The sequence below is a fragment of the Topomyia yanbarensis genome, chromosome 2, assembly GCF_030247195.1.
Source record: "Topomyia yanbarensis strain Yona2022 chromosome 2, ASM3024719v1, whole genome shotgun sequence".
Taxonomy (NCBI): domain Eukaryota; kingdom Metazoa; phylum Arthropoda; class Insecta; order Diptera; family Culicidae; genus Topomyia; species Topomyia yanbarensis.
This window is the reverse complement of record NC_080671.1, coordinates 72,530,628-72,553,379: the sequence shown is the minus strand read 5'-3', so window position 1 is coordinate 72,553,379 and position 22,752 is coordinate 72,530,628. Positions and strand designations below refer to the sequence as shown.

At 37.3% G+C, this 22,752-nt stretch overlaps 1 protein-coding gene across 1 annotated transcript in view; it reads right to left on the bottom strand.

The window, feature by feature from the left end:
* The window catches only part of LOC131678422 (chaoptin-like), a 190,879-nt gene extending 184,416 nt beyond the window's left edge, over positions 1–6,463 (bottom strand). Inside the window, exon 1 of the mRNA XM_058958573.1 lies at positions 6,327–6,463. Coding sequence (XP_058814556.1) covers positions 6,327–6,439 — 113 coding nt within the window. The 5' untranslated portion in view covers positions 6,440–6,463. The remainder of the gene's footprint in view (positions 1–6,326) is intronic.
* Between the last annotated feature and the right edge of the window lie 16,289 nt (positions 6,464–22,752).

The window sequence follows — 22,752 nt, the reverse complement described above, 5'->3', positions numbered from 1 at the left end:
AACCTACCGTCGTCTGGCAACCCTGCGAATCGGCAACCAAACAACCGGTCGAATGAACTCCCGGTAATTGAGTTCTACAATATGACGACGCGAATGAACTCATGATGAATGAAGTTCATGTTTGACAATTTTCGGTGGTTTGTTTACTTTGTCAATTGCGTGAGTGTGAGTGCAACGAGTGCTCATCTGCTACATTCGAACTCACGTAACTTCCATGTAAACAAACCACCGAGAATTGTCAAACAAAGTTCATCCGGCTTATTCTGTGGGGTTATGTCGGTTGATGTAAAACCTAATAGGAAGGACCATCACTACACCCAACATCGGGTCCTGAAGCACTCGGTTCCTTTTTTCCGATTCCGGCGTCATCTATGGACGTCCCGAACTAACGGCGTGTGTCCGGATCCCACAGCATCGGTGCCGCATGAGACCGCCGTATATCGCCGCCACTAAACAGCAACCGCTACCGTCAAGATCCACCGGGCATGTATGCAACGTTGACAGATGAACCTGCCAGTTTTCGTCTACAACCGATAAAAACCGCAAGTAGCAAGTGACGTCACTTAGGGTAATTTTAGGTAACAAATAGTGTTAAGATGTTTTCAAACCGGTGAGACTTGTACTGTATAAGCATTGAGCCTTGGATTTGCAAATTTGCACCACGTTTCCCTCTTGTTCGGATTTCCCTCGTCTTTGGTTGTCGGTCGAAAAGATTTATCAGGTCGTACCTTTGGAGCGTCCCCCACATAAGTACACCCGTTCGCCGGAGGCAAATGGGTCACCATCTAAATGAGTGTATCTGATGGTGTACAGGCATCCATATTCACCACAAGTAAGCATACTTTCTCTCACCATGAGCAGCTCGAGGTAACAATGGTTAAGCCTTCAATAAACAACAACATTTTTTTGCAGCGAGTGAGCGTATATAACTTCCAGCAGATTGTTTCACTTAGGGACCCTTCATAAATAACGTAAAGTAAAAATTGCCCAACATTGACTGCGCCCTCCCACCAAGGTCACAAAATATCAAAATTATTTATACCTCCCCTGTGTTTGGTTCATGGATAAGAACCTCTTGGGGGGTGATACTCTCAAATGTCAACTGTTATAGAGTTTTTGAACTTTTTCCTGTAAATAACTTGTTTGTTTTATAATACATTTAACCCAAAAAGTATGCTTTTTATTTTGAAGCGTTTAGTTCTAGTAGAAAAATGAGAAAATTTTCTGCAAATTCAAATTTTTCAGTTAATGGAATTAAGTAACCTTTTAGTGCTGAAGTATCAATTATTAGTGTTTTTGAGGCGTTTTTGTAAATTTCCATAAAATAATGAATTATGAAGATAACAATAACTATTATTCAAGAGTTGCGCTCCGAGACGATCCATAATTTACTTTTCGACTTCATATTCCTATCTCTTTTCATTTTTGTTATTCATTACTTAAATTTTCCTGTAGTCGACTTGTAAGTGCTTAAGGGGGGGGGGGGGGGTAAAGGTGTCAGTGTAAAAGAAAAACACTTTTTTGACATTTTTTTAGAACTTTGCGTGAAGCAAATTTATCAAAACGGATGTACATTATAATGTTTCATTTCAACAACATTCTGTAATTTTTCTATGCAAAAATATCAACAAACGACTCGGTGACGAGCAGGCCCGTGCGCAAGGGGAGGGTTTTAGGGGTTCAAACCCCTCCCATGAGGATTTTGAATTACTTTTAAAAAAAATATTTACTTCTTGTTCAGGAAAAAAAATTATACTTCGTTTTGACACAAAAAATGCCATTTGAGTTCGGTCCCTTTATGAACAAGTCATTGAAGAAACTGAGAAAGAAGCTGTTCAATAAACGGTAGATGATTTTCTAAGTATATATTATATTTTACGAATATGAAAACAAAATAAAACTGTTTAGTTAAATTTTATACAAACCGCGAGCCGCTCGAGAAGATCTTCACGGGCGAAGCCATCCGCGTTGAAAAAGAATAGAATAACAAAAGCAACGGATGTGCTTCTTCATTGGTTGCTATATGTAGCTTTCGCTCGCGTGTGTTCGCAGTAACAGGTTGCTGTACCTCATTTTCTAAGCAAACAGAATGCATCACAACAACTGAAGAAAGATTTCTTGTGAATGACGAATGAACGGTTCGTGATGCGATTTACCCATACTTGGTTGTGAGTAGACCAGTTACGCCGCAAAGTTCGATCAGCGGGCTAGCAACGGGAGCTCAGAAGGACAAACACGAAGTCGGTTAAATTTCGGGATATCGTTGTCTGGAGAAATTTCAGCACCGATGTCCGGAGTGGCTGTCAGTTAAATGGCATCAGTATAAGGAGAAATATCGCGGTCGAGAAATTCTCAGCATCAGCCAGCAGATACATAAAAACGAGTAGCATCAAGAAGGATAAGAAAACCTGCGAATATGGTTGAAAAGAGGTGTAAATCATTATGGTCGACACCTTCGGATCGGTTTGTGTCTCAACAGGTGGCGATATCTTCAGGGGACCTGAGCAGTTAAGATATACCGCGAAGGTCGGACGGCAAGCAAGAAACGATCAACATAAAATGAAAAAAGCAAAAGTAGTAGAAGTACCTAACGGTTGCCCAGAATGGATGAGGGTTTCGAGGAACAAGAAGTTTTTGTTTAAAAGTAGACTTAGCTGCTAGAGACCAATTCTACACTACACGAGCCAGTAAGAAGCGGTGTCTGTTGAATAATCCTTTTTGATAACAGAAATTTACTCAATTTGTTGAGCTGAGTTGATTAGTACATAAGACTTGACCCTCAAAACTACGGAAAAAATTAGGGGTTTCTATACCTTTCTTTTCCAAGAAACGGAAAAAAACAAAACCCTCCCCTTGGGAGTTTTCTGCGTACGGGCCTGGTGACGAGGCTTTTTGTACAACGTCTCTGTAAAACATGATTTGCGGTGTTACCTGCATTCAAAAAGCACTTAACCGATTTCAAACTTTGCATACTTATTCTATGTTAAGAATATCAAACCCACACGTTGGATCTTTGAGATAATTTTTTATTTACGGCGTTGATTACTCATAAAAAGGCGGAATTTTTCATGAAAAACAGTAATTTTTAATTAAAATGAAGAAAAAAACCCTTTTTCACGTATAGCTAGTATAAAAGAAAATGAGATACAATCATTGTAGTTCAATAACTCAAACACAAGGAAACAAGAAGAAATGCATGCGTTATGTCGAAAAACAAATTATACAGCTTGTCAAGATGAACAATCTGAATTATTGAAATGATGATGTTAATTATTTAGATTTTCGAGATGCGAACGAAAAATCATTAAAAAGTGCGAACTATTGAATAAATCTTCTAGAAAGTTACTTTAACTCATTAACTGAAACATACGAGAAACTCATCTAATAGGAAATTTTCTCATCTTTTCAATGGAAGTAAAAGACTTAAAATACGAAGTGCACCTTTTGAGTTAGAGGGACTTAAAAACAAACAAGTTATTTACAGAAACAGTTCAATAAATCTGTAACGGTTAGGATTTAATGATATGTATGGAACGAATTTTATCTCCAAATTTGATCTTCTATCACCCTTCGAGAGGTTCTTAAACATAAACAAAAACCTTGTATAACCCCTACAACACTAAAAAAACCGTTCAAAAACAATAGTTTAAAGCTTAAAATATTAGAGGTGTGCGCCGCCGCGCCACGCCGCCGCCGCCGATGATTTTGACACGCCGCCGATTTCAGGAAAAAATGGTCAGCGCGCCGATTGCCTTTTTTGTGATGTGCCGCTGATCACATTTAAACTCGCGCCGAGTCCATATTTGACCTGAATGTGTATTGAGTGAAAGAATTTTGGTTTACTTTACGATAATCTTATTGGTTGTAATAGTTTTGTGTGATTCTTACCATTACCAATCTTGAGGCAGAATATTGTAGTCCATATCTTGAGTCCTTATGGAAACAAAGCTGCTTTCGAACCGCACGGCAATTCAGCAAGAAATTAAACTGTCACCGTGTCTGCGAGCGGTTTGCTTATGAACTGTGAATTTATATAGTGTTCCGCTGTTTAAAGACTGGACAAGCGAATATCAGCCAAATAGGTCGGTAAAAGGTATTAAGATATTCAGAAGTTAAGCAATATACTTGTTCTAAGCGTTTCTTGGTTTACTAATCAATCAATCGATATGATAATAAAATAGCCTGGACAATACTTTTGCTGACTTCCTACTCGCATAGTCATTCGGATCGCAGCAATCAACAGTCAGTCTGTGGAAACCATAATACTCCCTACTGTCGAATTCTCAGTAGTTAAAGACACAAGTTACTCAGTGCAAGAAAATATTTGGCTCATGCGGAATTAGATAGCATATCGAACGAATGATGTCACTTTTTCATGGTTAGAAACAGTTAAAACTTAATCAACCGACATATAAGCCAGTACAATTGTTTCTACAAAATCTGTGTAAATATTTAAACAAAAATACGTTGCAAATTACCATCGCACGCGTGAATCACCATTCTACTCAAATTTGCACGCAAGCAAAGCTCGTATAGCGATTACTGAACATCTACTGGCGATGTTGAAAGCAGGCCTCGAAAGTTAACTCACGTCACGTCATGCCTCCGATATAGTAATTCAAGCCGTACGACTTTTAACTATTAACCTTGGTCTGGTAGTTCAGAGGGTAAGGCGTTGGTGTCGTATAAGCCACCCGTCGTATAAGCCAGCCCCCGGCAGGAAGGATTCTTAGTAGTCAGTAGCCTCGTAACACTAGCCATGCAGTAGCACTGCACATTCCTAAAACCTGGCTGCAAAGTCTGCCGAAATGAAACTTGGAACGAAAAACTAGTGCTAGACATACTTCTGTTAGCATAATGGAAGGTTTTCTGTACGTTTACAACTGGTTCTCTCTAGAAAAATCCGCATTTCAATTTTCTTATCCTTTGTTTCTCTTCCCCTTTAATTTATCGAAAAAGTCTACAAAATCGATACAGTAGAACTTTGCCGCAACTACCATACCATATTGGCCTATTGTTCGAAAGTGATTCGATGTTTAACCTGTATTGGAAGCCGCACCATTTTGTAATTTTATCATGCTAAGGATTTTTTCCAACGATATACGTGGGCAAAATATTGAGTGCGGTGTATCAAACGATCGGAGTGGCCCAGAAAACGTCCCGTTAATTTCTATTTCCATATTTCAGCAAAAAACATTATTGGTTATCCGCAGAATCTCGTGCTCGTGACTTTCTATTGAGAGTGGAGACCTTCTTTAGCGGTGGGGATACAGTTGACTGCTTGTCTGCTGTATCTTTGGGATTATTTGCTTCTCTCATGTCTGACGTCCAGGTCTTCATAGTTAAAGCTGTATTGGTGCCGACGGTCGGATGTTGTATCTTGCTTCTTGCACTTGCGCGTGAGCAACGTCGCCTTTTTATCCTCACCGATAGTGCTAACAGTTGATTTTGGGGTCTGGATGCTGTTTAGCAGTTGTCATTATGTCCTGAACAACTGTCACAAATTTGGGAACCGTTTTACCTACCGTTTTTTTTTTGTATAGAGATCACTGTTCAAATAGGTATATCGTCGATGAGTCGGAAATTCGCTGAGATGCATTCTCGTTTGTATATGTATCTTTGTATTGCGCAAGAATTGTTCACGATGTGGTTTATTTAATAGTTCCGTGATTTTTAGTTGAATAATCGATCCGCATTCTCAGCATAAAGAAATTTCTCCAAGTATCAGGTTAATAAATTCTATTTCACTTCACTCGGTTGTATAGGTCTGGCTCAGGCAGAAGTAGAAATTAGACTGAAGACCAGGTATTGTTATTTTATCTCAGAGGAATATTTATTAAAATGAATGGCATAAAACTTTGCATGCTTTCTGAAACTGTGTTAGCATCGATATTCGTAACGGTTGGCATTGCAAGCATTAGGAGCGGTTGTTTAAATTTATCTTTAGTGATCGCAATTTTGGATATTTACTTTTATTTTTTTTCCATTTTCTCAAATAAAATTAATTCCCGGTTAAAAAACAGTGTTATGCTTAAAGCTGATGACACCACTACGTCATCAATATTTGGTTTAATTTTGACACACGCAGACACAATAATCAACATAGCAAGATGATTGAGCAAATTACTACTTTCCATCCATATCAAAAAATATCCCACGCCGCTTTGCGCCGCCGCCGCCGCCGATGATTTTAGCAAACGGCGTCACGCCGATACGCCGCCGCCGCCGGCCCAAATCACACCTACGCCGCCGATAACGACATTTTTCATCGGCGCACACCTCTATAAAATATCCCTTGGCGTAAAATATATATTTTTCCAACTTACTTGAAGCTCTTCTCGGAGATGTCCTGAATCTTGTTGTCGACCAGCTTCAGCGACTCCAGCCGCAACCCCTGGAACGTTTCGTCATCGACGTTGTGGATGAACGTGCGCGACATGTCGATGTGTTTTATCGTGCCGTGTAGAAATTCTGCAAACAAAGTAGAACACAGACATAAGACATAAGATAAGCAGTCGGAATGTTAAAGGATATTGATTGCTTTTGACGACGGCTTGTGGAAGACTATATGTCGGGGAAACACGCCTCGACCTTCAGGCTGAAAGTAGTTTTTTTTCCTGCTAAGTGGCGTCTAGCTGATTCGTTGACGAACGCAATTTTCCCGCCTGATTCAATTACTGAGTCAACGAGGGGATAATTGAATCGGACAAATTTGTTGAAATTGGTGCCACTCTGATGCTCGGCTGAGCAGAAGGTAAGTTGTTACATTTGAAAAAAAAATCGATTTATCGGGTAAATCTAATTTATAAAATATATTCATCAACGGTAAGGGTATTGACGTTATATTTCACATGACTCTTTCCTCAGATGTGAAAGTTAGTTTACATTTGTCCCTCAACATCAGTGCGAATTTTACCGGCAAGACTATCCACTGCCGATCTCATTAGCCACCAGTTCGAACCGATCGGATTCCCCAGGGTAAATACGGATAGCCAAACTGAATCAAGTCCCAAACACAGAGGTAATCGTTTGAGAATACCTTCCCCGAAGCATGACTTAATGTACCCGGTCGGTCGGACCGCACTTCAAACTGGGTAGGTAAGGATAAAATCGAAATGAAGCATTTTCCACCCGAGAAGACCTACCGAGATGATGTAGGCGACTATGCTACTGTGGACGGAAAACTCGTCTTGCCTCGTTCGTGCTATTGTATCAGTTAGAGTGGATGTACAGACAGTGAATTATGCATTTGGGTTTCCCTTCTTTTGTCAACCTGGAACGACACCCATAATTTGGATGGGTCGAAAAACAGTTTCCACCGTTGAACGTCTAAATTATGGACAACTTTGCAGCATCTTTCGTTGTATTTGCAAACTCTCCGATGGACGCTGGGTCCGGCGTTTTGCGATGATGATTTGCATTCGTTTCGAAATGGTTTAATTTTTAATATTCTCTTTCCATTGCTTCGGTAATGGTATATGAGGATGGGATTGATTCGAGCAGATAAGAGTTAGAATTTATTAAGTTGATAGCGAGGAAATTACGGAATGTTTTGGCACCATACAAATGAGGTTTTGGTAATAGGTTACATACAGTAGGTGAAAATAATCATATTCTCGGTTAGCCCTACTCACATATCCACGAATCCTTTCATCAGAAGCACTCAAAAGTGTGCAAAACCAATATAATAATCAGTTACATAAATGCCTGAAATCACACGAGAAAACGAAATTACGTGATAAACTGGAAGCAACAAATCACGGATCAATATGCTATTCACGATTTAAGTAATCCGATTAACGTTTATGTATGTACATCAAACTGAACTACAAAGCCCAACACTACACACTTATTGTTTGAAGCACTAAACAAGCACATTGAACTAAATTAGTTTTGATAGCTATTCATCGGGGGGCAGGCAAAACAAAATCGACATTTGGACAGGCTTGCGAATCCAAATCGTGCCTAGGTACTTGTTGTTGAATGGGCTCACGATTGCTCGGTTTAACTGCATCATTATATTGAGCACTTCAGCTAATTTAAAGTGCATGATTCTAAAATGGTTACCGGAAAACAGAAACGCTCGAAACAAATACCACAACGTTCGCCACTGAATTCGCATCGGATTTAAAAGCAGTTATTCAACGGGACTATTATCGGAAATATTAGTTTAACCCTTTCATGCCCAACTTTTTTCTAGTGTAGATAGGGTTTCAAAACTATTTTTCTTTAAAAACGGTGTGGTAAAGAGGCACGAAAAACCTTTTTTCATAAAGATAGGTGCTACCCTCGCAGTGGTAGAAGCTGCTCAATTTTTACCTTCCAATGCTCAATACAATTTTTCTAGAATATTTACAAAAGTCCACTAGCGTGGAAAATGTAGCCAAAGACAGTCTAAATTGATTGGACCATAACGAAGATATATGAAAAAATCATTTTCCGTCATCAACGTAAAATGCCCCTGGCAGCACTGCTCCATCAGAATCCAATCAGACTAATTACAATCACTTCAGTTCTAGAGATGATCCTTGTAACTGTTAGTACTCAAATGAAAGGCAATAGTCTCGTTTATTAGCCTTACTTGTTTTTGTGAGCAAATCTTGCCTCAATCAAAAGATATAGCTGTTTAAAAACGTTGTTGTCCACAAACAACATGGGCATGAATGGGTTAAGGGTATTCATTCAAAAAACCAAACTTCCAAACGTATATTTGTTTATGGTAGAAGATTCGCTCGGCTTTCACTTAGACATCATCCCTTTGATTTGCTGGAAGCAGGTTTCTCGCATATCGCATTCTAATGTCAGCTTCAGTTCAAGCTAAATCAGTACCAGCTCCACTTCAGATTCTTGCCAGCCCTGCTGCCTAACTCAACGTTTACCTGCTGTTTACTGGGATGCATCGAAGGGTTAAATTATTTTACCTTGCTGTCATGTGAAAAAATCTGTACTATTCTGTACTTTTTTACAAAAATCTGTAATCTGTACCGTACAGAATCTGTACCAAAAATGCTTCAAAAATCTGTACCTTTCCAGAAAAATCTGCACTTGTCGCATCACTGACTTCAAGCAAGATGGAGGTCCAAAATTGTCCAAATAATATGAAATTTGGCATCCTAGCTTACATTGCCATTAATCACAAAAGTAGTCCTTTGAGATTTCAAAAATGAGTGTTTTTTGCAATGTCCTAATGCGGGTACAAGGGTGACCAAGGAGGGAGGGGGTGTTGATAAAAAGTGGAGGTGTAAGGGTAAGTGGGAAGGGGGGGGGGGGTGGCGATGCTACTCCCATCTGCATATTACCATATTACCTTCCATTTGCGACTTGTTTTGTGAAAATCGGCTCGGTCATCTCCGAGTAACCGATGTTGGTCACACACATGCACACCAGGGATGCCACATTGAAATCTGTGTTTCGGCCAAAAAAAATCTTATTACCATCTGTGATGACTAAAACAGAAAAAAAATCTGTGAAAATCTGTTATCAAAAATGACGAAAAAAATCTGTGACAGTACAGAAAAATCTGTGAATACGGTAACCCTGATGCACACAGACATACACACATATGCATTAACACGTTTCCCGAACTCAAAGAAGTGAGTCAAATTGTATACGAGTGTCGGCCAAAAGTTTCAAGCAATTTGTAACTCATTTTAATTATTTTTGCATCATTTATACATACATTGATTACCGGTTAATATGGGAATTTTGCATGTGGCCGCATACTTCAACCCGTAACACAGGAACCAGAACTCCGATTCAAAGGAAAATTAATAGCTTTCAATAAGGATGTTTTGGCTTTCATGTGAGACTAAATATGTGAAAATCGAGTCAGACTCTTTTGAGAAGCAGATGTGAATTCAATTCAGGAACTTTCCAGAAGCTTCCGGATCCGCCGAACGTGTCTAATGTGGCCAACGTGGATTTGATTGGGCATCAGTGAGCTAATACTATATATCCAAACATTTTCGAACACATTTTATGAAGTTTTGCATCTTTTAGATACTATGGGAACGTTGTGCCTTTCATTTGAGACTAAGTTTGAAAAAAATCGATTCAGCCATCTCCGAGTAACCGATGTGCATAATTTTGGTCACATATATACATACACACGCACACACATACACATACGCACACGCTGACATTTGCCTAACTCGACGAACTCGAATGGTATAAGAAACTCAGCCCTCCGGGTCTCGGTTAAAAAGTCGGTTTTCAGAGCGATTGCATAGCCTTTCTATAGGAGAAAGGCAAAAATCGTCAGTTTGGCAAAAAAGTATATATATATATATATATATATATATATATATATATATATATATATATATATATATATATATATATATATATATATATATATATATATATATATATATATATATATATATATATATATATATATATATATATATATATATATATATATATATATATATATATATATATATATATATATATATATATATATATATATATATATATATATATATATATATATATATATATATATATATATATATATATATATATATATATATATATATATATATATATATATATATATATTTAAATGTTTACTAAAGGAAACTGCTCAGAATTTAAGTTTTTTAAAGAACACTGCCCATAAATTGTTCAGCCAGTTACAACATTTTAATCGCACTCCATTCCAAGCAACAACTGGCAGCATGTAATGGCCGCGATTTGTTGCATAATCATAAAATTTTGCTGGTGTGCTTTTTTGTTTGCTAGATCAGCTAAACAATGGTTGATGTACATTTTTTTCAACTAATTATGTTGCAGAAACTGCTATTCAGCAGATTGTGTAGCTTGGGATGATAGCCTATTCATTTCTGTTCGATGTATCGTCACATCGTTTTCAAACTAACATAGACATTAATTGGGAACCATAGAAAGCGACTAAAATGCTGCTACTAATTGCAACATTAAGTTCATTATGATTGGACTAATAAAGTACAGTGTATTAACCTAACGCAGAAATTCAAATTGCGTGAGAATTAAAATGTTGTCGTTTAAGGAACTAACTTTATTCTGGCCAATATCTAGTACTATATACAAGTTTTGTTAAGCTCGGCAATCACTTGTGATGAAGTGATTTTTTGGAGAGTTTTAGTGCTCGGCCTTCTATAAAACTTATTTACATAGTTCGTTTATTTGGCTTGGCTCGGTGCGTTATCTAAACAGAGCCGTGCGTTCTTTACATATTTCTATTATGCTAACAATAAATAAAATTATTTTCATTGGTTTTCTGGCAGATCTCCTGCGAGAAAGATATTTTTCTGACAAGCATCGTCTTGACATTTTACGGGTCATTTTATTACGGGTCACAAATGTAAACTACCTAAATGATGGTGCTGGATGTTGGTTTTGAGGCACCTGAAGTAACTTTTCCGCTATCAATATTACCTGAACAGGTATCAAGAATTTGGTTTATAATTTGTGGTTCAGATAATGGCATTGGAGATTGTGGATGTGCAAAGAATTATCTGTGTAACATCGCATTATGTTTTGACTCCAATTCTCACCACAAAAACACCATTTGAAATACCGGAAACTAGTTTCTAGCTGTGCCCTCTGTAATTAATTCCATTTCTTTCAAATGTGACATGAATTTTTTCATGGCTCCAATGCAAGTAAGTGGTTTCAGATCTTGTAGCCGAACTTTCATTTTCTCATTATCCATATACATGAAGATCTTGATTATAGCATTGTTTCATATAATCTCGTATTATAAGTTGTTGTGCAAAATGATTTGTTTCGCTTGGGCGAATTTGTTGAATGCTCTCCGCACTAAATGCACGACATTGTAGAACTCGACAAAGGCGGCTTCCGTAAACCAATTCTTCAGCAAATGTTTCACACCACGAATGCTCGCTCGTATGTGAGAAGGACCAAATTCAATAGCCACCGTATTTGGCCGGAACACCACTACTTGCTTCTGCGTCCCACTCGTCTCGACAGATCGTGACCGGTGGTTCGAAATAGCAATATTTTTCGACATTTTCTCATTAATTTGTTTAAACTAAACAAGATACAAATGAGCTAAAAGTTACCGAAAAACTTGTTTTTTCCTTTAATTATTTTTAAAAAATTCGGAGCCCCCCGCCTCTGACTACGTGCCTGCTATGTTTGCTGATGATTTGAAATTCTACTGACTGATAAAATTTTTGGAGGATTGAAAACTACTTCGGTTGGACATTGACGCTTTGTTAACTTGGTGCACCATCAACCGAGGGGAGGTTAATACAGAAAAATGCAGCGTGATTACATTTACTCGAATCCTTCGTCGTTAAAGATTTGGGAGTTTATTTGGATAGCAAGTTAATTTTCTTCGAGCATGTAGCACCACCAAAACTTTCTGCCTGTTAGGATTTTTAAGACGTAGCACTCAGTCGTTCGAGAATGTGTACAGTTTTAAAACGCGTTATTGTTCGCTTGTACGCAGCATCTTGGAGTATGTCGCTTCTGTTTGGGCTCTTTATCAATCTAGTTTACACTCGTATAACGTTTTGGAACCGTTTTTTCACTCCAAGGATGGTTTTAACGAGAATTTTCAATTCTATTCTATTCTATTCTAAGCCTTACACAGCCAGTATTGCAAAGCATCCTGGAAAACACCGAAGTTATTCTTTAGTGTTTTTCTTGTCATTATTAATATTTGAAGCATATTATGTTTAATATGTCGAAAATATTAAAACGGCCAGGCCTACTGTGCAGAGTTGGGTTAAAAGGTGTTTCAAAACTATACGGCAATTAGGGAAACATGGGGAGACTTGACCAGGTTTTCAGCTAAAACTGCATAAAACTCTAAAAAAGCCTTCAATCCCTCAAAAGTCGTTGAGATATAAAGTGCAAATATTGTGCGTGTTCATGATTTTTTGCAGAATTTTTAATTTAATTTTTGAAAAGTTACAAAAGTTTTTCTGTGATCGTTTTTTTAGGTCAAGTCTCCCCACCGCGAGGAGACTTGACCAAGAGAATTTTGAAAAATCATAACAAAAAATAATGACATAAAACATGCCGTAATTATTTTTTTTCCATATTGTTGGGATCCTTAGGTAGCAGTAAAAAATATAAAAGGGTTGCATTTGATAAACTTCGATTTTTAATGCATTTCTTCTTAAGGGTTAACTGTACTGCTTGCATTGCATGTTCACTAGAGTGGGACATGGTTATATGAAAAAAATAAAATTTCGCTCCGAGTAACTTTTTGGGTTCCATTTAGCTCCCAGAACAACTCTGCAAATTTTTAGCTCGATCGGTGAAACTATATTTTTGCGCCCACGGTTTAAAGTTTACATGGGATTTCGTATGGGGAAATCTACTTTTGCAAAATAATTCTTCCAAGAGTCGCCCGTTATATCCTAAAAATAAATAGATAACTGATTTTTATAGAAAATTTGTCAGGGAAACAAAGCCTACAAGACCACGAAACGATCTGATGCTTGTGGACAAAGTTATTAAGCAAAAACCGATTGATGCCCTGAAGATTGATGAAAATTTCGCTTTTCATAGCATCACTGCTACTGACGGGAGAATTATGTACAAAATCTTTAACTGTCTCTTATTATGCACAAAAGAAGCCTCAATTTATCCCTCAAAACTCTTGCAAAGAGGCCAAACAGTATAAATATATAATTTAGATAAATTAAGCGAAGATCAAAACAAAATTGCGTATAATTGGATAACCAACAGCAGTGGTGCTAGAAAAAATGAATATTTTATCAATCGTCAGACCATCAATCGGTTTCTGCTTAATAACTTTTTTCTAAAGCGTCAGATCGTCTCGTGGTTTTCGAGACATTGTTTCTTTGTTAAATTGCCTATAAAAGCCACATAACTATTTATTTTTAGGAAGCAATGGGCGACTCCTGGAGGAATTATTTTGCGAAAGTTAATTTTCCCATGCAAAATCCCATGTAAACTTTAAACAGTGGGCGCAAAAATATAGTTTCAGGGATCGAGCTAAGAATTTGCACAGTTGTTCTAGGACCCAAATGGTACCTGAAAAGTTTCTCGGAGTTGGATTCTATTTTTTGTCCCACCCTAATGTTCACACGTCACGAAATCAGTCCTACTATTGCTAACTTTGTTTACTATTACTAAAATATAAAGGCTTATGTTTGAGGACGGATTTTTTATGGCGTGATTGACATTAACAGTAGATACCAAAGCATAATAAATATCAGCAATTTTGTATCTTTCTTCAGCTAATTGCAACTTCGTCAAGTCTCCCCAACGTTAGTTATTGAGTTCAATGTCATGCAAATTCTAGTAATAACTATTCTAATTTATGTAAAATCATTTCACTGCTTCACAAGGATTAAGATGGTATATTAGAACATTGATAGTAATTTTTAGTCGAGTAGATATATCCATACAAAGTTTGGTAAAAAATTACATCATTTAATGCAAATTTATTAATCACATAATATTTTCTATAAGGAAATTATTTTTCATTCCAAACATTTAAAATTACCAAGGGATCGAAACAAGTATAAAAATATTTTTGAAAAATTTTTAAGAATCGAATAGAAGACGCCATAGCCAAAAATAGAATTTTGCGCTTGGTCAAGTCTCCCCATGTTCCCCTAATTTATTCATTTAATGAATAATTTAACTAACGAATCGTTTTGAATCTTGAATGAGGAAGTAACGAGGACAACCGCACCGACTGTTTCGGTTTATAGGGGATTGGGAGTGACTGGCAAAGAAGGTTAATGTCACTCCTTTCTTTGGTCCTTGTGGATGGAGCAGAGGTATTTCAAGGACGGTTTTAACGAGAATAAACATAAACTTCAAAAATATTTTATTATATTCTAAACTATAAATCTATTGTCTTCTAACGTATACATAGGGCAACTGCCGAGTTTTGATAGGTGGTTTTCTTATTCTAAAATAGAAGCATCTAAACTATTTATTGTTGTGGTGGGGTTTGTTTTTAGAAAACTCTGTATAAACAAATCGATTATTTTGATATAATCAAGTAACAATCATATACTAGTCACCCACCACTCGATGAAGCTATTCGTACAGGTCTGCCATGATTGTTAATAAAGTCCAAGTTTTTTGAAGTCGTGCTGTTTCTTTAGTTCATAACTTTTCTCTGTAATTTTTTACAAACTTTCAAAGTTCCACGAATATTTCACTAGAAGAATAGCTTTAGAAATGTATGTATTCTCAATTTTAGCCGATTTTCCATGCTAATTTCCATATAAAATTTTTAGAGGGTCCTGAGACACAATCGATCGGTATTCCGCAAAAATAATTTCTTCCATATAAATTTAAATCAATCTAAATATAAAGCTCTTCGATCATTTCAAATTTTCTCTTTGACTTGCTGTGCGACTGAAAAGCCTTCGGGTCACGATGCGATGCTTTCTGTCTGGTGTCGAAACGGGAGATTTTCATCAGTACCTCCACTCTTATCATTACTATCTCTCTGAGGGTTGTTTTCCCGTACATTCGGTAGTGGTAATCGATATTTCGGTCTCCTTGTACGGCATACGATATAGTTCATACGACATCAAGAATGCGGCGGAGTATATTTTTGTGACGAAAAACTTTAACCTGCATCCAGGCTAGTTTTGTACGGAAAAATGTTACATCTTCTATATATTTTCGAAATAAAATATTTCCTTCTAGTGGACCACAACCTAATAAGTTTATTTAATCAAATCGAACAATATCAATAATAATTTTATTGAATAATATTAATAAACCGTAATGAAGTTCATTTAAAATTATGAGAAAATCAGTTAATAATATTTCAAATTCATCTTTCCGCGAACTGAACTGCTCTCGTCCGCATGCCGCCGGACAACCAACGCGACAAACTACGAGAGCACTTCACACGAAATGACCATCCGGCGGGCCAGCCCACAACGCAGCACACAGTGCACAGTGGTCCAGATCGCTAATTTAGGAGGAATTTTTACTTTCTGACAAACCTGTATAATTTAGCCGTATCATGTCTTAGGATGAATTTGTGTACTTTAGAAGATGCTTCTTTTTATTGGAATAGTTATTAGGGTGGTTCTAATTTATCTAAAATACGAAAATAAACTTTTTACTGATGAAAGATAGAGCTCCACAGTCTTCCACAAAGTTGTAAAGTAACTTATTTTGAATAAATTTGTTGAACATATTAAAGCTCTATCTCTTTTAGTTTTTGTTATACAAGAAATTTAAAAAAAAAAAGATTAGGGTGTTCCTGAAAAAAACGTTTTTTTAGTATAACTTTCGTATCTTTTACTTTTTGTTAACACAACCTTTGAACAGCTTATTGAAAACTTCAAGCCGAGTATTTTTCTCCAAGACACCGAAGGTCTAACTTTTTTCTTTAAAAAGTTATGGACACTTTTCGTTAAAAAAATAGCCTATTTCAAGGCTCAATATCGCTGATGCGGGCACCTAAAATTGAATTCTGTTTCCACCACATGAAAGACCATACTTATTAGTATATTTGAGCAAAAATTGGCGAATACGATATTTTTTTAAAATTTGCAATTTAGATTTAAAGTTTGTAGTTTTGCAGGTTCAACGCATTAAAGCATTTACACACATATCGTTGTATTATGAAAAAAGCCACTTTCAAATATCATTCTCTCATCGCAGCAAGCTTTGCATAAGTGAAACGACTGTCAAAAAAGGTTTCTGATTTTATTCGTTTTAAATAAAACTAGTAAATATGGATATTAGTCGAAGAGAGTTGGCGAATTTGCTTATTGCTGGTAAAAAGACAGATGAACTGCTTAAGTTCATTACAAGTAGTAATCCAAATGTAAAATTGAGACTTGTTAGTGCTCGGAAGAAAATAAAAATCTTCATGTTGGAATTTAGAAGGTTGTGGATTCGGAGTAAGCGCACGCAAATTCGGTTTGAGCTGGAAAATTTTGTGTGGCTTGAAGGAAAGCTAAGATTCGAAGTCGAAGGTAAAGGTAAAGGCCGAAAGAGGAAACCATTTTCCGAAATATGTCGCAGAGCCAAAATAAAAAGATTAGGAAAGTTGCGCGATAAGTATTCCACGGAAGAACTTGGTTTAGCGTCAGCCGTCAACGCTAATTCTATTGGTTTCCGTTTAGTTGGCAGACAAATCGAACGATTGTCGAAAAGTCCCGTCAGATCTACCGTAGAGAATTTAGGATCTATGGCTGTCCCGATTGCAGAAGCGTTTACTGCGGAGGAGGCACTTAGATTTATTTGTGAAAATGATTTTTCTAAGGCGCAGTACCAAAACATACGCAGCTCAGTTATGCAGAAGGGTTTGGACATTTATCCCGCGTATAATAAAATAGTAGAAGAAAAGAAACTATGCTATCCGATCGGTATGTACTATTCTCAAAGATTCGTCCCTGAATCAACAATTTTTTTCAGGAATTTCTGTTCAGCCTTCTTGTGCGTATGTTCCCCTTCAAGCTCTTGTTAACCATACCGTGGAACGACTCATCTCGTTTCTGAATATTGGAGTTCTACCACTGCATCCTGAGGATAATACGTTTGTTATCTTTAAGTGGGGCTGCGATGGAAGCAGCAACCATTCCCGGTAGGCAACATTATTTTTCTTCTAAACTTTGACTGACAGTCTCTTTTCCACTTGAACATAGATACAAGCAAATGTGCGTTGACGAAGATGAAAATGGAGAACTATTCGAGTATAACGATTCGCATATATTTGCTCTATCTATAGTACCTTTACGTGTAGTTAGTCGCCGGAAAGATGAGTCAAGAGATTGCATTCTTTGGAATAATGATTTTCCATCTTCAGTATCCCTGTGCCGACCAGTAAAATTAATTTTCAAGAAGGAAAATCCTGAACTAACAAAGGATGAAGTTGCCGCGATGAACAAGCAAATCGATGAATTAGTCCCGACTATAGTAAATGTTAATATGCGCAAGATTCCGATTAGTTCAAGCTACATATTTTCCATGGTTGATACGAAGGTAGTGAATGACGTAACAGGCACACCGTCTCAAGCGTGTTATATATGCAAACGCTCCGGAAAGCGATTGAATGATCCTTTACTGGAAGCCAGCGATCCACCGGATAGTTTATATGTTTTTTCACCTTTACATGCATTAATACGAGCAATGGATTTACTATTGAATATTGCTTACCGTTTAGCTCTAGCAAAACCGCGTTGGCGCGTAGGCAAAAATACCAGCGAGCTTAAGGAACGACAAATAAAAATTCGACAAGCGTTACGTGACCGTTTAGGTCTTCGTATTAGCGAACCTTTGCCAGGTGGCGGAAATTCTAACGATGGTAACACAGCTCGAAAATTTTTCAGAAACCGAGATGTCGTTGCAGAAGAAACCGGGTTGGACGAAATGTTGCTAGAACGTATGTATGTGCTATTAACAATCATCAACAGCAAATTGGGAATTAACGCGGATGCTTACCGGAGTTACGCCGAAGATACACGATTGCTTTATGTACGCCTGTATGGTCGGTACGCTCTCTCACCAACCGTGCATAAACTCCTGGTCCATGGAGGAAGCATTATTCAACATAACATGCTGCCAGTAGGTATGTGCAGTGAAGAAGTTCAAGAAACCAGGAATAAAAGTATTCGCAGATTCCGAGAATTCCACGCACGCAAATTCGATCGACTTGTCAATCTTGATGACGTTTTCAAAAGACTTCTTGTTTCATCAGATCCTATAATTTCTCTTAAATGTAAACGTCGAATTCAACGAGCACCGCTGGATATACCTGCAAATGCAATGCATCTACTTTTGAATTAATTGGCATTGAATAAATTCTCCTTATATAAATCATAAATTGTTGTCATAGCCAAATTATTTTTAATGAACACATTCTGTATTGTTGATATGTAAGCAAAACAGAAAAGGAAATACAAAGGCTTTAGGCAATTTCTTTTATGTCGCTATGCGATAAAATTTAAAACTTTGGTTAGTAAATTTAAAATTACATGCTTAAAAAAAATAATATTTTCCAATTTTTGCTCAAATATACTTAAAAGTATGTTCTTTTCTATGGTTCAATCCGAACTTACTTTTATTTGCCCCAATCAGAGATAATGACATTTGAAAAAGGGCTATTTATGAGCGAAAAGTTTCCATAACTTTTGAAAGTATAAAGTTAGACTTTCAGAGTTATGAAAAAACGTGGATTGAAATTTTCTAAAAGCTGTTCAAAGGTTGTTTTAACAAAATATAAAATTTCTTTCGAACATTAACAAGTCTCAATTTTACATTTGGATTACTACTTGTAATGAACTTAAGCAGTTCATCTGTCTTTTTACCAGCAATAAGCAAATTCGCCAACTCTCTTCGACTAATATCCATATTTACTAGTTTTATTTAAAACGAATACAATCAGAAACCTTTTTTGACAGTCGTTTCACTTATGCAAAGCTTGCTGCGATGAGAGAATGATATTTGAAAGTGGCTTTTTTCATAATACAACGATATGTGTGTAAATGCTTTAATGCGTTGAACCTGCAAAACTACAAACTTTAAATCTAAATTGCAAATTTTAAAAAAATATCGTATTCGCCAATTTTTGCTCAAATATACTAATAAGTATGGTCTTTCATGTGGTGGAAACAGAATTCAATTTTAGGTGCCCGCATCAGCGATATTGAGCCTTGAAATAGGCTATTTTTTTAACGAAAAGTGTCCATAACTTTTTAAAGAAAAAAGTTAGACCTTCGGTGTCTTGGAGAAAAATACTTGGCTTGAAGTTTTCAATAAGCTGTTCAAAGGTTATGTTAACAAAAAGTAAAAGATACGAAAGTTATACTAAAAAAACGTTTTTTTCAGGAACACCCTAATCTTTTTTTTTAAATTTCTTGTATAACAAAAACTAAAAGAGATAGAGCTTTAATATGTTCAACAAATTTATTCAAAATAAGTTACTTTACAACTTTGTGGAAGACTGTGGAGCTCTATCTTTCATCAGTAAAAAGTTTATTTTCGTATTTTAGATAAATTAGAACCACCCTAATAACTATTCCAATAAAAAGAAGCATCTTCTAAAGTACACAAATTCATCCTAAGACATGATACGGCTAAATTATACAGGTTTGTCAGAAAGTAAAAATTCCTCCTAAATTAGCGATCTGGACCACTGTGCAGTGCCCTGTGAAGCAAAATTGAATGTAGGTACACTTCAATCAAAACCACGCCATCTGCATGCGAAAGCTCGCCCCGCTGGATTGGTTTCTGATATATGGGCTTATTATTGCCCCCGTGCATTCGAAATGTGTGCACTGCGTGATATTGGCGGTGACCAGTCACAAAACACATCGTCAATATTTGCATCCAGCATGCATCTATTATTAATATCCCTATGTTTATTTGATATCTCATTTACATCGCAATGCATCATCAATGCAAATAAAATGGAAAGCGATTCGGCAAAGCTCCGTTACTGGCAAATGTGCATTCATTCAAAATTGATGCTTGCTAACCTGGTTCAATTCGTTGATTGAAAATTTCAAATGAGATTTCCGGAAGCCAACTTTTCCAATTTACGAGTTACATTTCGATCGATCCGGTTCTGCAATGTCTTAACTTTCATCGAATTCCCAGCCAGAGGGATCCGATTCTACCGGCTTCGTTTGAATGTCAAGCCTAACCAAATCACATTCATTTTTCATCTCTTAGGTTCCCACCCTGTGTTTTTTTTGGCTAGCTCTACTATTTCAGTAATTCTCAAAGCCCCTTGGAATGTTCGGTTCTCCGATTTGTTTTCAAATCTGACACAGACGGTTCCATCAGTCTGTGACCGAATTGTTCCGATTTTTCCGTTCTCAGCTGCAGCTGTGAAGGATTGCGAAAAACCGATACGATTCAGTTCATTTCAGGTTGGGAGTTGATCTGGCCAGCTGACACCCGCCGCCGGGGGAAGTCATTCGTACGCCCAACACTGCAATGATGGAAAAAATAGCACAAAGTTGTTGGCCCATATAAATCGGACTAGTCTGGATTAGTTTCGGCTGGAGCTGTGTGCAAACTGTGAATTAGATGGGGGAATTTGGAAGTTCGAAATCCACAGTCAGGTAGAAAGGATGCCGTTAGGTCGGAGGAGTTTCGGAAGAGTTGAATTTTGTTCATTAGGTTGATGAAGCGTGTAGTCTTTGATGAAATTTGGTGATCAATTCGCTGAAAACATAAGAAGAATAATTAACAATCGCTAAGGATGTTAGGTTCGAAATAATAATAATAATGTACTAAGGGCCGATCTCTTTACCCTCGTTTAACGTTTAAGCCAGGTTTAAACGTGCTTGTATACCAGGTTTAAAAATTAAGCGAGGGTAAAGAATTCGGCCCTAAGAAAAAAATACTTAAAAACAATTACATGTCAATAAAACGTTAGAAAATAAAATACTTTTTTTAAATGGAAAAGAAAACAGCCTTCTTACTTAGAACTCCTTATGGGAATTTGAAAATAGCTTCAGAACATTACTGGCTCATCTCCGCCCCCCACTGATAATGCGAACCAAATTTTCTCTCACTTCTAGTACTAGGCGCCTAGTCAAGTAGAACAGAATTTATTACCGAAAACTTTCCACTTTCTGACCGTTTAGTTCAACTCCAATAACTAAAACATTTCATGCCCAGCTCAATTTCACTTTGATACGAGATTTCGTTCTCCATATTTTCCTATGGTTTTTCGTTCATCAAGATAAAGATATTCCGGTCGGTTGCGATGCCGGAACGATTCCTGAAATATTTTCAAGCGTCAGTATGGCAATTTAGTATAAATTCTCGTCGCTGCTTTTCCCTCCAGTGATGGCCAGATTATGACCGGAGTAGGGTTGCGCAATAAATCAATCAATGACACTACTATCTACAGAGCAGTCAAAGTGGTACAGTGTTTCTTTTTCAATAGATGCGGGATTATGAAATGTGAAAGTTAGACTTCCTTTTATGTTGTTAAATTTCACAACAATGTAGAATTATCGGGGACAGTTCATTGAAAAAACATTCATAGCCGCCAGGATAGTTCTTGCGCTGATAGAGGATTCCAATTTTCAAAGATAAAGTTGTTAACAAAACACAATGTTCAGCGTACTCAGAATCCGAATTGTTACGGTCACAATGAGCCAACCACCGTCCGCATACTTTCACGGCAACAATTACCGAATATAAACTCGATTTATCGGACCGTCATAACTCATAGCTGCCCGCTCATTCGTTCATAAATCAGAACCACCTCCCCCCCCCCCCCCCCCCCTCAGGGGAGGACGGTAGCAGACCGAACGAAACCAACGGTGATGGCAGTTCCTTCGCAACCGCAAGGCCACTTGTTCAACTTGTCATTCGTGATTTGCCACCGCTCGGAATTAATTAAAGCTTGCAACTTTGAAAGCATTGTCCGCTCGGTTGGTTGTGCAGCGCAAAGTCGTGTGCAGTTTATGATTTGTACTGCCGGGAGCACTCGGCAGCAGAATGTCACTGACAGGCAGCATATGCTATTTCCTGTCACGTCATCCGCAGCTCATTCTCATTTTCCGCTTGAAATATGGGTTCGAGTTCTAATCGGGACGTATTATCCATATATGTACACACAGGACCGTACCGACCGGTGAGTTGGTTGCCTACGTAGATGTCGCTGACCAGTCATACATCGTCGTTTGCTGGAATTACAGTCAATATAAGAACAATGGGACGGCGGACGATGTTGGTCGAAGTTATTGACGGAACAAAATTAGGAACGATAATTAATTGTGTCACAATTAGTTTAGTGTACGTAAATGAACTGGA